The sequence below is a fragment of the Hemicordylus capensis genome, chromosome 5, assembly GCF_027244095.1.
Source record: "Hemicordylus capensis ecotype Gifberg chromosome 5, rHemCap1.1.pri, whole genome shotgun sequence".
Lineage (NCBI taxonomy): Eukaryota > Metazoa > Chordata > Lepidosauria > Squamata > Cordylidae > Hemicordylus > Hemicordylus capensis.
In genome coordinates this window covers 171413280-171430563 of record NC_069661.1, presented here as the reverse complement: position 1 = coordinate 171430563, position 17284 = coordinate 171413280, and the positions used below count along the sequence as shown (strand labels likewise).

General features: G+C 41.9%; 1 protein-coding gene across 1 annotated transcript in view; it reads left to right on the top strand.

The window, feature by feature from the left end:
• The window catches only part of CFTR (CF transmembrane conductance regulator), a 145441-nt gene that overhangs the window by 111441 nt on the left and 16716 nt on the right, over positions 1-17284 (top strand). The window contains exons 22-23 of the mRNA XM_053253764.1: positions 5341-5583; positions 7255-7410. Of these exons, the coding sequence (XP_053109739.1) occupies positions 5341-5583; positions 7255-7410 (399 nt within the window). The remainder of the gene's footprint in view (positions 1-5340; positions 5584-7254; positions 7411-17284) is intronic.

Here is a 17284-nt window from a genome sequence, read left to right as displayed (position 1 = left end):
AATGAAATGGAACCAGACACAGGCCTGAATTCCACATACTTCTGGGTTGGTACCTTTAAGTCTAAGGTTGGGGTACATGTGCCCGTACATGTACCCCAACAAGAACTGCTAGAAACTACTGGCATGCATGCCAGGGAGGCTTCTCAAATGGTAACCTTGAATGGTGCAGAGGTGTGGCAGGGAGGCAGGTTGGCCAGAACCTAAGGGGTATACTCGTGAGTCAAATGGGCCCTAACCCAAAATTTGGCTTTAAAAAAGCCAAATCTGGCAACAGAGGCGGGCATATATGAGACTTAATATTAATTTCAGCAGAATTCCACTAGCATAGCTGTGTTATGCAATACAGCTGTTGTCATCAAATTACACTAGCATTGTCCAAATCTTTTAATAATTCTAATTCAAATTCTGGATGGGCCATGTACATATATTTATTTTCTATTCCCTCCCGTCACAGGCATGCATGTGCGCACACACCCTTTCAACTGGGTCTCTTGCTTTTAAACTCCAGAGAACATCTGGAGTATTCAAATGCTCCAGGAAACGGTGCTTTGCAATCTCATGCACATCTTTTTCCAGTACAGCAGGGCATCCTATGAGGTTTTGCAGTTAATTGTTCAGGAAATTAGTTTTTCTTCTTTTCTCAAGAAAATTGAATCTTCAGGTGTTATTCATTCATTCTTATATATTAGCTCAATATAGTGCTTCACAGATGCAAACTATTTAGTAAATAAACAAAATATGAAGCATATTAAGTCCTCAATGTAAAAGTACTCAGCCATTGTAGAAATATAGCATTGTGCCTTGAAGAAGTTGCTAAAAATAATAGTTATAAAGATTTGGAGAAACAATTTCAAGCAATTGAAAACTGTGTATTTTGAGCATAGTCTTTTCCATGTTGTCATTATTCTGCTATAATAAAGCATTACTACTACTATATACTCACTCATATTATCATTATTCTAGCATAATACAGTATTACACTACTATAGTAACGTACCAGTCATCTCAAATGTATTTTTTAAAAAAATCGACCTTTGGCTTAGCAACTCTGTGCTGAGTCAGTGCCTATTTCTCCAGAGGTGGTGCAAAATATTTGAGCACCTGAGGCCAGGAACAAAATGCTGCCAAGCCTCACCCCCGCCCCCCATTAAGCATTTAAAGAGGGCATGGGTTGAGGAAAGGAGACTGCTTGTTGCCAGCCTCTTCTCACCGCCTTGACCACTTTCTCAGGCAGCCTCCTCTCCTTAACGCACGTTCCAAAGCCTTGCAAGGGTTAGATCAGAGCACCCCATCCGATCCTTGCAAGGCTCTGCAAGAACACCATGCAAGGAGGGAAGGTTGCCAGCTCTTCCTCATGTGGCACTTTGCAAAGGTATGATCCAGAGCTCCCTTTCTGATACTTGCAAGGCTCAGTGGTGCTACCTGAGGAGGGAAGGTTGCCAGCAGCCACCCCCATTTACGCAGCACCTTTACCAAAGCTTGCCATGACTGGACCATAAGCTCCCTCCCAATCTGACCCTTCAAGCCCATGGAATGCAAAAAGAGCCCACCTTCCGCCATCCATTGGTTATGGTGGCAAACACAGTGGCTTCTGCTTCTCTTCCTTGCTATGTCCTCTTTCCCACTACCTATTCAACAAGCACAGGGCAGGGAAGTTGGAGCATCAGGAAGCAGAGGCGTATCTAGGGAAAATAGCGCCTAGGGCAAGCACTGAAATTGTGCCCCCATCCAAACTTCTGACACCCATCTTTCAGATAACTTTACCATAATATCAGCTGAAAACTACAAGTCTGAAGGTCACATACAAGTCACATATCTGAATATGTGTACAGCGACTTATATTATTTTTTTAAAAAAATTACCTGTAGCCCCTTCAGGGGGCTTCCTAAAAGTCATGGGGGCATCCTGCAAAGCCCCCCCCCCCCCCCCCGCTGGCCTCTAGAGCCTCACAGGGACCATTTGAGTATGTGCAGTGCCAATTTCTTAAAATAATTTTTTTAAAATGGCCGCTGAAAACAAAATGGCCACTGCGCATGCTCAGATGGCCTCTGTGAGGCCTGGCCTGGCCTAGGGCCTCACAGAGGCCATTTGAGCATGAGTGGTGACCATTTTGTTTTTGGCAGCCATTTTTTTTTTAAATTAATTTTGAAAAATGGCGCCCCCTTCAAGTGGCACCTGGGGCACGTGCCCTGCCTGCCCTACCCTAGATACGCCCCTGTCAGGAAGTGTGTTTAATCACTTCCTGCTGCTCCTACTTCCTTTCCCTCACCCTTTTGAACAGGAAGGGGGTGTGATATGTCAGAGAGGAGGGAGGAGAGGAGGATAAGTGCAGCAGCTGGCATGTCACAATATTTGGGACAGTGGCAGTGGTGATTCCAGGAAGTGTGAAGTGGCGTGAGGGCATGGTGGGTCTGCAGAGGCAACCAATCTGCCATCTCTGCCAATCTGCTGCTCGAGGCAACAATCTCACTTAGCCTCATTAGTGAGATGTTCATGCATGCATTCCTGTAGAACTTTCTGTTTCCATTGACCTCATCAGTTTTTCAGGACAGCTTTGTCTGTGTACTTTTACTTCTGGGCGTTTTTCCTCCTCTGCATGTTGAGCATCTTAACACAGACAATTGCAGATTTGAAGTGGGGTGCTATGACTATTTTTAACCCAGTACTATATGGGGGTTAGGATTCCACAAGGATTTACAAGGAATTATAGTGAATACATCTTACACATACACTTTTCTGGAATATGACTCTGAAGGGTGGGGGGGAACAGGAGCACACATACAAAACTGCGAATCAGTTTCTCTGGTTTGTGGTTTGTTTTTTTGTTTGTTTTTTTGTTTTTCAAAGTGGGGTAATTATGACAGAAGCAAACCAATCACCATCCCTTTATTTGTATGTGTCGTTTTTCTTTTTTCTTTTTCTCATGGTATAAACCTTTCTTATTGTTTATCATTTTAATCATTCATGGCCTAGCAAGTTCTATTTTGCTTTTTTTAGAAATGTGCAAACACAGCTTACAGTATCATTGCATGGCAGACATGTAAACATTTTAAAAAACCAACATCTAGTTAATCCTAAAACTTATTACACTTTCCCACCATTCACACACAAAGATTCTTTACCATGAAATTTGCTTTCCCATGGTGAACAACTCCACATTGTTGTCCTAGGATTTGAAAGGTCAGCACAAGTTAATCACTGTGTTTAAGAAATTGTCATTAGTCTTGCTACAGAATTAAGAACAGTAAGAGCAGGCTATATGAAGTTTCCACATCTTAATACTATATCATTTACAATGGCCAAGATGGCAAAGTTAAAAGGATTCATAAATGATACAATGATAATTAAAATACTACACTACACTTGATCTTAGCCATAAGGCCGAGAAGCAATGATAATTCAAATAATGTTTCTTAGGAAACCCCAGGCTAGGAAATTGATTTAGAACTTTATTATAGCAATATTTTTCATTTTCTGTGTTTCAGAGTTTATAAGCCTTATTACATTTTCAGCATATGGTAGTAAGACGTCTCTATGATACGGGGGGAAATAGTAGCTTTCAATGTAGATAATCCACATACAAATTTGGCCTTAGGTATACAGAGCTATTTTGAAGATTTCTGAAATAAAATGTTTAACACATCCCTAGGAGAGTTTGTTGGGTTGGGGTTTTTTTTTTTTTTTTTTGTCTGAATGTGCAGATGTGTTCTTCCACATGACATTGTGGGACAACTGCACCCCTTTGATTACCTGAGAAAAGTACTCACATAAACTAATAGGTATGATTTCAGCAGCACCAAAATGTTCAGCAAACACAGGAGCTGCTGCACTCAGGTGAAACACTGAACATGTCTGGCTCATACAGATCTTCCCCACATGAACATATATGTCCCATGTCATGTGATAGAGGAAATGTGGTGACAGTGGAAGCACACATCTGAACTGGCAGTAAATTAACTAAATATTTTTCCACCACAATGATCCTAAGATTCATTTAGGAACCATGAATGCATAAGAACAGGGGCATATCTAGGGTGGGGCTGGCAGGGTACATGCCCTGGGCGCCACTTGAAGGGGGCGCCATTTTTATAAAATTTAAAAATTTAAAAAATGGCTGCTGAAAACAAAATGGCCACTGCGCATGCTCAAATGACCTCTGTGAGGCCCTAGGCCATGCCAGGCCTAGCAGAGGCCATTTGAGCATGTGTGGCAGCCATTTTGTTTTCAGTGGCCATTTAAAAAATATATATATTTTTAAAAATGGCCATCGCACATGCTCAAATAGTCCCTGTGAGGACATAGAGGCCAACAGGGGGAGGGGGAACCTTTGCAGGGGCCCCATGGCCTTTAGGAAGCCCCCAGAAGAGGCTACAGGTAATTATTTTTTAAAAATTAATATAATATAAGTCATTGTACACATATTCAGTTTGGCACTATGTACAGAGATTCAGGGCTTGTGAATGCTGAGCTGAAGCTTATGTGCTAGAATTTTATTCATTTGTTCTTACTTTGCTTCTTGTGATAAGTGAGTTAAATTTGATTTCTTAATAGTATGCCTATTAATGGTGAGTTTGTCTTTGAATCGGTGTGAAATCCTTAGTATTAAGGCCCACTGGAAGTTTCTTGCTCTCTTTCTCTCATTTTAACTGTCTTTCTGAAATACTAGAATATATTCCAAGCAGAGACACGGTTTACTCTGCATATCCTTTAATTATTTCCAGAGTATCTGGGAAAAGTCAAATTCTCCATTTATTTTTAAAACTTGTAATAGTGATGCTACAATGCATAGTAGAGAATTAGACAGGCACTTCTGTTTAGTTTTCCAAGTACACCTCCACATAGTATTTGGGTATTTCATGAGCTCCAGCATACTGAAATTTGTAGTTTTCCAGCATTTTTTGGTCTGGCTACATCCACTGCTAAATAGTTTTTGAAATATTAAAAGATTAGCGAGCTTGACTTGTATTTTTCAGATGATATTATAGTAAAGTTATCTGAAAGATGGGTGTCAGATGTTTGGACAGGGGGCACAATTTCAGTGCTTGCCCTAGGCGCTATTTTCCCTAGATATGCCTCTGCATAAGAATAGTGAGTTGTAATGGCAAAGGAACAGCACACATACGATGAAAGAAAAGGTACTTCACAGATCAACTTACTTTATCTTACACCTCAGAATAAAGATTAATTTGTTGATATCAGAATTTTATTTTCCGTTACGCTTCAACAGAACAACATTTGTAAGTTTTTGGGCCAAATTACATGTTAGGGGAAAAATGTTCTCAGTTTCTGTTTGATGCAGGTTTTAAGAAAATAATCGGTAGTATTTGCTCTGGTTTTCAGATGCGGTCTGTAAGCCGAATATTTAAGTTCATTGATATGCCTACAGAAGAATCCGAAACTTCACCACCATCAAAAAATGAGCAGCTTTCTAATGCCCTCATTATTGAGAATAAGCATGTAAAGGATGAGTACAACTGGCCGTCCAATGGGCAAATGACAGTGAAGGGCCTCACAGCCAAGTATGTAGATGGAGGACTGACTATACTAGAAAACATTTCCTTTTCCATAAGTCCAGGGCAAAGGGTAAGAATTTTTCATTTAAGCCCATTTCAATTGAACTACTACCAAACATGTGACAATACCACTACTAACTCAAGAAAAAATGAAGTCATCCTTAATTTCTAAGCTGTAACAATTCACAATAATTATCTACATTGTATTTTGTAAAAATTGCAGGAGAACCCATTCACTTAGCACTTTTGAAAAATCAAAATTAAATCTAAATGGCTAGACGTTCAGGATGTAGTTAGAGCTCATGGATAGTTGTGGAGAGAATCTATCTATGTGGTCGCTAAGGGTCGACACCAACTTGACAGCCCTTAATCAATCAATGTATTAATCCTTATTCAATATAACTTGCAAACCAGTACCTTCTGAGAATGCTAGAGAATAAAATTTATCTCCATTTCACAGGTAAGAAGCTGTTGATTTTGACACAAGCTGAAAAAATATGGGATGAGTATGAAGTAAAAGGCTTAATCCCCAGTTGCTGTTGTGAGAGGTTTTGTTAGCCACTTAGGATCAATCCATATCTTAATGCAGGGATTCCCAACCTGTGGTACTCTAGATTTTGCTGAACCACAACTCCCATCATCCCTGGCCACAATAAATTGTAGCTCGGCTTGATGGTAGTTGTAGTTCAGCAACATCTGGAGTACTACAGTTTGGGGATTCCTGTCATGACCCAGACACACAAATGGCCAAAGCACATGTGCAATCGGCCTCCAAAATGGCTGCCACCACCTCAGAAAGGGTCAAAACACCCCCAAAATGAGACAAAATGGCCCTTTGGAGACTGGGGTGAGGTCAGCAGGGGAAAGAAGAACCACCAGAGACACTCCCCGGCACCCACAGCAACACCCCTGAGACCGCCGCTGAACCCAGCATTAAATTAAAACTTTTTTTGTTTAAACTCTAGAACCCCCAAACTGCCCCCCAGGGTTTGGCTCAATGTTGCACCAAGCTGGACCAGTATAATGTTGAACTGGCTTGAAGATGAGCCTGTTTGTACATCCCTATGTCTCTTGTTCTCTTGTAGAGCACTCAAGCAATGGTTGCCCATTTTGTGCTGGCAGGGGCTCCCTCTTGAGGCAAAATGAGGCCGTTGTCTCAGGTGGTGCCTTTCGGGGGTCTTTTTACAGGTGACAAAATGTGTCTCTACATTCTACCACTGCCTACCGCCCATCCTGGTTGCTGGTGTTGGCCCTGATTGAGAGCCAGCTCTGCTGCTGCCCTGTCCACCCCTGCCTCCCAAGCCCAGATGCCACTCTGTGCAGAGTGTGCTGGCACAGCTGCTGGCTCTTTACACACTAAGTGGCAGTGTGGAGTGGGCAGGTGGCTATCTTGACTCTCCATCACGGGCTGCTGTGCTGTTAAGTTGGCGGTGGCAGCAGCTGTCTCCATCCTTCCCTTCCACTGCTCTTTTGCTCTCCAGTCATGGGAAAGTGAGCTTGTGAAAGTGAGAAAAGGAGAAACCTGCTGCTGCTGACGCTGGCTTAATGAGAGAGCTCAGTGTCAGCAGAATCTGTCCTTTTGCATTGAACATTCCTGCTGCTATATTAATATTTATGGCTTCAAATCCATCTCAACACAAAACATTGCATCCTGATTTGTTCTTTTGTTAATTTATGGCATGCATGTTATTAATTTATGAGCTGCAGTTTCTTCATTAATTTATGTTCATAATTATTACAGGTGGGCCTTTTAGGAAGAACTGGCTCAGGGAAAAGTACGTTGCTCTTTGCCTTTTTAAGACTAATGAATACAGAAGGCGATATTCAAATTGATAATGTCTCATGGAACACCGTCTCTGTAAAACAGTGGAGAAAAGCATTTGGGGTCATACCACAGGTAAAGTTAGAATGGTTTACGAAAATAGTTTTTAAGTCTGTCGCTTTGCCCACCATTGAACTTTGTTCATATGCAAACTTCAAACATATTCTTTCAGGTTTCAGTGAGTTGCCTTAAATAATATAGAAGCAAAACAATAAAATAGAAACAAACCTTCTGTCTAGGACAGGGTGTGCATGCATGCTTGTCTGCCCTGTCTGTGGCCAAGTTCAGACATCACTGTCAATTGATGTTTGGCTGTCAGCACCATGCCTCAAACTTGCCCTGCCTACCCTATTACCTGTCTCCTCTCCTCATGCACTTCACTTCTGTGTGATGTCCAAACTGGACAAGCACAGATTTGTGCATATCATAGTTTACCTCCTAGTCAGAATTCAAAACTCCTGCAGACTGTACATTAATACATTTAAATTTCAATCCTAAGCATATTTACCTGACATGAAAATTACCTTGCTTGGGATCACCACAGAGAGAGAGAGAGAGAGAATGAACAAACGCTATCTCTTCACACAACTTAAATTTCTGGGATCGAGGAAAGTACTATATAAGTTAAATTGGATTAAAAGTGTGTGATATAGTGCTTATTGGTTACTCTTAAGCATTCACTTCTGAAAGAGCAACAAATAAAGACAACTGGACAACGTTATGACCTGGCTCCCCTTGTGTAAAATTCCTAGAACCCCATGTAGAGCATCTGGCATTTGTGAGTGTGGTACCACTGTGGTAATGAAGTCCTATGAACGTGCTCACCACCTGTGGCTGGTGAACATGTGAGGAGGGCAGGCAGGAGTGTCTTGTCTAGCCATTCCCTCCCTGTACACTATGCACACTGATGCACACTATGGTTGCACCCTCTCTGCTGTTCCTACATCCAGTACTGCTGAGGCTAGTGCTGAACATGGGGAGATATCCTCCTGGTATTAAGAACCCTACTACTACAACTATGATGATGATGACAAAAAAGTATTTATGTACCACTTATCAACAATATTGTTCAAGTGGTTTACATCAGGGTGTCTTAACCTTGGGCCCCCAGATGTTCATGGACTAGAAATCCCATCATGGGATTTCACAATGGACATGGCTGGGGATGATGGGAGTTGCCGTCCTTCAACATCTGGGGGCCCAAGGTTAAGAAACCCTGGTTTACATAAATAACTTATAAATAAAATGATTCCCTGTCCCAAAAGGGCTCATAGTATAAAAGAAACAAAAGCTAGAACCTAGCAACAGCCACTTAGGGAGTGGGGTGCTGGTGACAAATAGGTCAGTTGCACTCCCCTAGCTAAATATATGAGAATCACTGCATTAAAAAGATGCCTCTTTGCTCAGTTAGCAGGGTTGCAAAGAGTTAATAACTCAGAGGATCTTTCCCTACGTTCATCACTTGCTGACAAGCTCTGCACATGGGAGCAGTGGGGGGCATGGCCATGGGACTTATAGGACCAGGCAGGCATGGCTAACTGGTGCACTCCCATTCGCTGTCCTCGTGTGTTTGTCATCCATGGATGGTGAACATCTATATAGGGCATTCTACTCATTTAAGTCATATGGCAATAGAGACAAGGCCCAGGATACTAAGATCAACAAAGGCTACAGATTCCAGGAAGCTAGATTGGGAAACAAGAGAGCCAGCCAGTGAGAGATATGCCAGAAACTGCTTCGTTGATACTGAATGCATTTGTTATGTCGTGGCTCCTCACATTGACAAGTGACGGTCCTGATCCTGTGCTGATTTTTACTACTGTATTCTGCAAGAGATTGTATTTTGTAAGTAAATGAGTCTTTATCCTCCTCTGGGAGGATAGTACTGTTTTTGCTCTGTATTGTGAGGGGGTCAGCTTCTGGTGAGCTTCTAGAGCAGGACATGCAGAGGAATCTGGGACTGATTGAGAGACATCATGATCTCCTGAGGCTGTAGCTGGGTTTTCTAGTGGAAATCCTATAGGGAGTCATTTTCTGTGGAGGCACCTCATCCAGTGATAGCTTGGCCTCTGACAGGAGTTTCTCAGTTTCCAGTTCTGGCAGGTCTTTCAGAAGGTGTCTCCCTCTCATCCTCAGAGGACAATACTGGGCATAATTACCAAGGGGAAGAAGTAGAATCATGTGCACATTGCTCCTGGCTCCATGCTTAACTTCAAGTAGAGTGATCGTGTGCACAGCACCAGGGAGGGCACTTAAAGGAAGCAGAGCCATGGGAAGCGTCAGTAACATCTTGGCCAGGGTTACAAGTCAGATCAGGCTGGGCGGGAACACCAGGACCGGGATAGGGCTGCCCTAGCCTGGGTTAGGCTGCTCGAGAAAACATCCATAATGTACATGAGTACAAGAGTCCCAAAGCTGGAAGTCCTGCCCCAGTGCGTCATTCATCCCTTGCCCTTCACAATTATAGCAGCATTCATCTGAAGAGGCAAGCACCATAACCATGATGGTAGGCATTTCCATGATCAGCAGGCTTGAGCACCCCAGTCTGCCAATCAAATGCCCACCATCATGGTTATGCTGTTTGCCTTTTCAGATGATACCACTGTAACCATGAAGAGAGAGAGAGAGAGAGAGAGAGAGAGTGTGTGTGTGTGTGTGTGTGTGTATGTGTGTAAGAGAGAGAGAGAGAATGAAGCACCTGGGTGAAATTTCCAGACCGCTATGGGATTCTTGTGCTCAGAATACAATATATTTTTAAAAAATAACAGCTGAATAAGGCATAGCACTTTTTATGGTCTGGACACTAACTGATTTGGCAGACAGTTAATGCAGTCCAATATTGCATTAGATTGTTCAGCAGCTGCATCATAATGTTGGCTCGTGTTTGATTTGTGGCCCACTAAGAAATCTAGATCCATTTCCCCCAAAATGTATTGCTGCCAGATCAGATCTCCTCCATCCCATATTTTGTACATTTAAGTTTTCACATACAAATGCTGCTCTTTTACATTAGTCACTGTACAAGTTCATCTTGTTAGTTTTGGTACATGCTGCCAAACCAGTCACCTAGATCCTTTCCACATGTACTGCTGCCAAACCAGAATAAGCATATTTATGTTTTCCTACTATAAATTTGTTTTTTTGAAGAGAAAGAACCAAGAATTACCTCTGTTTTTCTGGGTTAGATTCAGGCAAGTATTTTTTTCAGCAACTAGTATGTTTTGTAATCATCAGGTGGTGGATTTTAAGTATTTTGTTTAAAAGTTTCTGACAAGCTATATTCTGCAGCCACCACTTGTTGGATGTAGCGCAAAAATCTAGTGGTGGTAGCTCTGATTCTCCTTAGATCTTTTTAGGCAAACATATTGCACTTGATTTTTACCATTTTGGTGACTGCAAAAGGCAACAGCTGTTGGTAAAGAAAACATGTTTGTCTGCAACCAGTCGTGGATAATAATACTCAAGTGTTTGCTTTGTTCTCAGACTAACCTGTCATTGCTGGCTTATGGAAACTAGCCTGACACTTGCACATTAAACTCATGCCAAGAAATTGAAAGTTATTCATCAAGAGCTCACGGTTACTGACTGAACTGGTGTGTCCACTACCACACTCACTGCAGATTTAAAAGTAACCAACAGAACAATGAGAGTATTTTGCTTCTTAGTTTTTTCCTTCAGCACCAGATTTAAAATGTTGTTTTTTCTTCTCAATGACCTGAAAAAGGAGGAAGTTTGTTTTTAAACCCGCAGAGAGGGAATCCACTGTTCCTAAATATTCAGTTGCAACTTGCTTACTGTAGGTGGTTTATTTTCTGCAATATTTCCTATAGTGGATCAGGCAGAAGGCTGATTTAATGGGTGACTGTCTCTAACTCTTACTGGTATAGTCAAATATATGTTCAAGAAGTATTTTCAAGAAAAACGGAAACATTTTCAAGAAGCTTCAGAGTGCACCTATTACTTACACATAAGAAAGTTTTCTCCTTGGCAGTCAGTTTATGCTTCAAATAATTAGAGTTCAGGACAGCTCTATTCACATTGATATGTTCAACACTTAAACAAGTGTACAGTGTTGGTGGAACACAGGTAGAGTTATTTACATGTTATGTTGAACACAGTTATAGTGGTACACTTCCTATCTGTACCATGTGTTTGAGGAGCCTGTACCTTGGTATATCTTTAAAAGGAATGCAGGTACAGTCATTCACACAAAAACATGTACAAGTGTACAGACGTCTGTAGACTCATACAACATAATGTCTGAATAGGGCTTATGATTAAGACAGATTCGGAATATAGTATGAGATGTCTCAGAATTTTTCTTACTTTCCTGTATCTACAGTCAACTTAAATAACTTTTGGACTCTGATCTGGTTGGGAACTGCCATTCAGTTTTGATACACAGAACATATTAAGTTGCAATTCAATCATACTCTTTCATATTTCTTCCTGCTGTTTAGCGGTTAAGGGCACAAAGTCTCTTTCAGAGGAAAACAAGAGGCAACTTTAGGCAACTCTCTCTATTTTCTGCAGAGGTGGCTTGTGAGGGCAGTGAGAGGTGGTGGGAGGTACCTCTAAAAATCACTACCTTCGGTACCTCTCGCACCTGGCAGCTCCCGCAGGCAGTGGTGACCCACCTGACATCTCTCCCAGAGGCTGCTTCTCTTATGGCACTCATCCGGCCTCTGCACACATGCGGCGACCATTTGCTTGGTCAGCATGGTGATGCTGACCAAGCAAATGGTTGCCATGTGCACAGCGGTCAGATGACCCTCATAGGTGGGGCAGCCTTCAAGTGAGATGCCAGGCAGGGTGCCACTGCTTGTGGAGGCTGCCCGGGTGTGAGCAGAATCAAAGGTAATGATTTTTTAAAGGCAACTCATGCTGCCCCTCGCTGCCCCAATCCAACTGGGCCGCCTCTGATTTCCTGTTGTCATTTTCCCTTCTATTTCCTCCTGTGTGCAATGATGCAAAAAACTGCAAGAAAAGCAGTTGGCCAGGACAGAGCCAAAAATCTTGCAACAGGCACACTTGGCGATTATGCCGACAGTGGACTCCTTATCCAACTCTGTATTGGAATTATTATTATATCAAAGAGATTTAGTAGATAGGTGACAAATAGCAGCATAGATCAGAGGGCAATGCAGCAAAAAATGATGGTGGAGGTCATGATTTTTGAGGCTTAGAAATGGAATCTCTATGTATGATTCTAAATATGAATGCTTTCTTTGTTGGGTTTTCCTTCCACATGATTGAGAGTACTAGTCAACATCAGCAAAAAATCTAAAGTGATGCGGCACTTTGGAAACTAACTGGTTTGTTGATGAAAGCTTATGCCTCTAACCTTTTAAAGGGCTATGGACTTTCATCTTCTAAGAAGTCCTATGATTGGCATCTATCCTTGTATAGCAAGGCACCAGCTCTAACAAACTCATAAAAGTTACAAAAGGCTATAATCTGAGAACTGAGAATCTCAGAATCCTTATATTACATTTACATTACATTTTTATTGACAGCTCTGCCTATATATAAGTGCTTCTAAGTGAATTTTCATTATTTAAAAAATGCACTTTTAGGAAATATTTTCAGAATACACGGGGAAATGTGAATAATAAGACCCCCTTGCTCCAACCTCATTTCAGAATATTAAAGTTTTGTTTTTTTTAAATTAGCAGTTGTACCTGAAGCTACCTTGTACTGAATAAACACATTGGTTCACCTAGCCCAGCATTGTCTACTACTCTGACAGGGGATTGAACCTGGGATCTTCTGCATTCAAAGTCTGTGCCCTGCCACTGAGATAAGGGCACTCCCTTTAGTTTTACCTTTTTAGTTGTCAGCCTGTGGCTGAAATCCTATGCACACTTACCTGGGAAGGATACATCCTATTGAGCACATTGAGAGTTACCTCTGAGTAAGCTTGCACTGACTCAGGCTGCATTACTATGTTGCCTTTCAAAGGTCAAAAGAAGGTATGCAATGCCATGTAGCTAGTTACTGCTTTGAGTTACAGTTGGATCCTTTGGAAGGGCCATTAGAAAGTAAGGCATCCAGCAGGGAACAAAAATAGCAGCAACACAAAATCTGCATTACAATTCACACTGAGCCATCTGCTGACCTAAATACATGAGCAAAACTCCAAGGGAGATCAATAAGAATTCCAAATGTTGAGAAAAGGGCAGCAGTATATGAATTGCTTCCTGTAATGGGCTTTGTCTTAAGCTTTCATTGAGGTCCATAGGAGTCAGTGTGTCCATATGTTGCTTAGTTTATGTAAGTATCATACTCCAAGGGACTCTGGGATTCTTTACATTTAGTAATGTATTTAGTAATACATTAGTAAGAATGTATTCTTTATTCTTTATTCATTAAAATATTTATACCCCACCCCTCCAGTACACTACTGCTTGGGGTGGCTCACAACAATAAAATAGATACAGTGTAAAATAAAAGTAATAAAATTAACCAAATTAAGTAAACAAGTTAAAAGTCAGGCTAAAACCAGAATCAGAATTAAGTTTCAAATTAAAAGTTATTTTAAAAGCTAAAAATTGAGAATTATAAAAACTAACACTAAAGACTCTACCAGATGTAACCAAGGATGGAACATTAAAAAAACTTCTTTAAAAAGATGAGTTTTTAGTTGTTGTTGTTTTTTAAACTGAAGTAGGGAGCATGGTGAAACTCTTCAGGGAGGGCATTCCGATGCTGAAGGGCCACAACTGAAAAGGTCCTGTTTCTAGTCCCTGCCAACCAGATCTTTGTTAGTGGTGGGGCCATGAGATGATGAGCAGGGCCTGAGATGATGAGCAGAGGGCCCTGGCAGGTTCATATGGGCGAATGTGATCTGACAGGTACCCCAGCCGCAAGCCATGTAGAGCTTTAAAGATCAAGACCAGAACCATGAATCTAGCCTGGAAGTGGACTGGTTACCAATGAAGCTGCCGCAGGATGGGTGTGGCATCCTTTCAGCAGCATTCTGGACCAGCTGAAGCTTCTGAACCATCTTCAATGGCAGCCCCACGTAGAATGCATTGCAGTAGTCCAATCTGGATGTTACCAAAGCATGAGTGACTGAGGTCAGGTCCAGCTTCTCCAAGCAGGGTCACAGCTAGCATACCTATTTGGTGAAAGGCACTTCTGCACACCGCCACCACCTGTGCCTCCAAGGACAGTGTCAGGTCCAAAAGCACCCTTTTGTCTTTTAGAGGGAGTGTGACCCTGTCCAAGACCAGATTTACCTCATTACTTGGATGATCAGTTCTACCAACCCAGAGCACTTCCATCTTATTTGGAGTAAGTTTCAGCTTGTTTGCCCCCATCCAGTCCAGAACAGCCTCCAAGCCCTGGTTCAGGGTATCCACTGCCTCCCTGGTGTCTGCTGACTTAAAAGATGGGTAGAGCTGGGTGTCATCAGCATATTGATGGCACCGCAGCCCATACCCACGGGTGACCTCTCCCAGAGGTTTCATGTGGATGTTAAATAACATGGGGAACAGAATAGATCCCTGTGGCACCCCACAGGCCAAAAGGTGGAGCAGGCACCACCCCCCAGCACCTTCTGAGTACGACCCTCCATGTAGGAGCCACTGTAAAACTGTGCCCCCAAGTCACAACCCGAAGAGACGTCCCAGAAGGTTACTATCGTCGATGGTATCAAAAGCCACTGAGAGGTTCAGGAATGTAGCCGTGTTGTATACTTAACAATTCACTGTTGTAAGCATGACAGCTAATTGAGACATCCAGTGACTTGCATATGATCTAAATGTCTATTGCATTTAAGAGTCAATAACACTGAAAATGTATACATGAATGAAAAAATTCATTTGCACTCTATATTGTCAGCTCCATCCAAAGACTATACCTGTCCCATTAATAGACCTGACAGACCATTAAAAACAGCTACCTACATGTTGTGAATTAGCACCTCTGAATGAATGAGTGTAGCTTTTTTCCTGGCATGATGCTTTACTGTGTGTATGCATAGAGTTTTGTTTGAACATGCTCACATACCCAGTCACAGAATGATTCCCATGTGGTATCAGTATTAGATATAGAGCTCCAGACAAGCCGTCAATACTAGAAAAGAAGCTCCCTTAAGCCACTCCCACTATGAATTTACACAAGAACTCCTTCTTGTCCTAGGAATGTCCCTGTGGTTGGCAGGGATATTGGGGAAGCTTTTTTGTATAATACAAATGTTTCAATACAAATGTTTCAAATTTTCTTTTTTCTTTTTAAACTTCCTTGAATCTTGTAATCAGTGGATTCTAATTTGCATATGTGATGTCTAGGTGATGTCTAGGGAGCTGAAATGAAGAAATTGTGTCTCAATTCAGAATAGTGCATGAGCACTTTTAATGGGCCTCTTTTTTCCAAAAGGAGCAGCATTAGCAGGAAAACTGGCTGATTCAGAACCTGCAAGCAGAGTATTACATGTGTCCAGCAGTTGCACTTGTTAAGAGATATGACTGGTGTTAAGAATGTGTCCTTTTCTTTTCTGAAAACTGGTTTGTTCAGCTAAGCTTTCTTTGCCATCACAGGACGCCAAAATATTTACTTCATTATCTTAATATAAAGAAAACCAACTGTAAACAGAGCTGTGCCTGACATAGTTTCTGCTGTTGTATTAGTCCCACCACACCCAATAATCTTGAGAAGCTAATCCTGAGGCAGAGAGCATTGCTAGTACCACTAACTTTAAGAAACCAACAACATGCATGAGAAGACAAAAGCCGTGGTATACATGCCCTGCCTCCAGGAAGTGATTTTTCTCTTACTAGGGATAGGTATCCAAATAATATGCAACACATATGTTTGCTAACAAAAAAGAAAGAATCAAATACATATTTTTTTTAAATAAATCATCTGCAGTTTCTCCTGTAGCTCAGGGGTTTAATTTAAGCCACTTTATTGACATCTGTTTGGAAACAGAGTGTCGCCAAATTCAGATGTAACAGGAAACCAAAGGTCTCTTCATCTCTAATTTCCTTGGATACATGTCCAAATTTGGGAAACCAAAGCTGAAGGCGAGAAGGTAACCACAAACTCCACTCTGAATGGTTCAGAGTGGAGTTTGGGCATCTTCAACTCTGGTTCTGCAGCACCAGCCTTACGTTTGAATTTTCGAATGTAACGCTGGCACCACAGTTTCAGCCCCATGGAGTTGGAGTTGAGGAAGGAAGCTCCTCCCTCACTCCAGCTTGATTGGCTGTGTGGGCTGTCCTTTTGTCAAGAAGGGGACAGGGGAGCAGAGAGGCTCCCCTGCCTCTCTGCAATCTCACTGACTGCAGCAGAGAGGCAGTTCTCTTGCACATCCAAAAGCGGATGGAAGAGTTGCGGGGGGGCACGGTTTCACATTGTGTCTGAAAGGGGCCTATTCGTCTAAGATTGCAATCCTAAACACATTTATTAGAGACAGTAAAGCCCAGTGGGACTTCCCCCCTGAGTAAATTATGCATAGAATCATGCTGTAAAGATGCAATCCTGTGCACCCTGCTCAAGGCCCTACTCAGCTTTGTAAACTTGCATAGGATGAGGTGGCTAGTGCGCTTCGGCAAACAAGTATTTCACATGCACACCTGGCATGTTTGAGAGGAAGAATCATACAGTACATACCCAACATTGCAGACTTTCCTATGGAAAGGAAAGATGTGAAATTTCCCTTAGTCAAGTCTGCCATTTTCCCAAGTACAGGAAGAGCCAGTGCAGAGTTGTAGCATTAACCATATCAGAAGGAGTCAAGTGTAATGGTTATTCCATCCAGTTCTCCCTACTATTGATCTCATCTTCCAGCTCCTGGGAGAACTGTGCTTATTGGAGGAAGTAACAGGCACAGCAAACTCATTGTGAAACATTTAATAATGAAAAATATAAATACGAACTTTCACTGCAACAATTGCGAAAAGAGCCAGTATGGTTAGTGTGTTGGATTAGGACCAGGGAGACC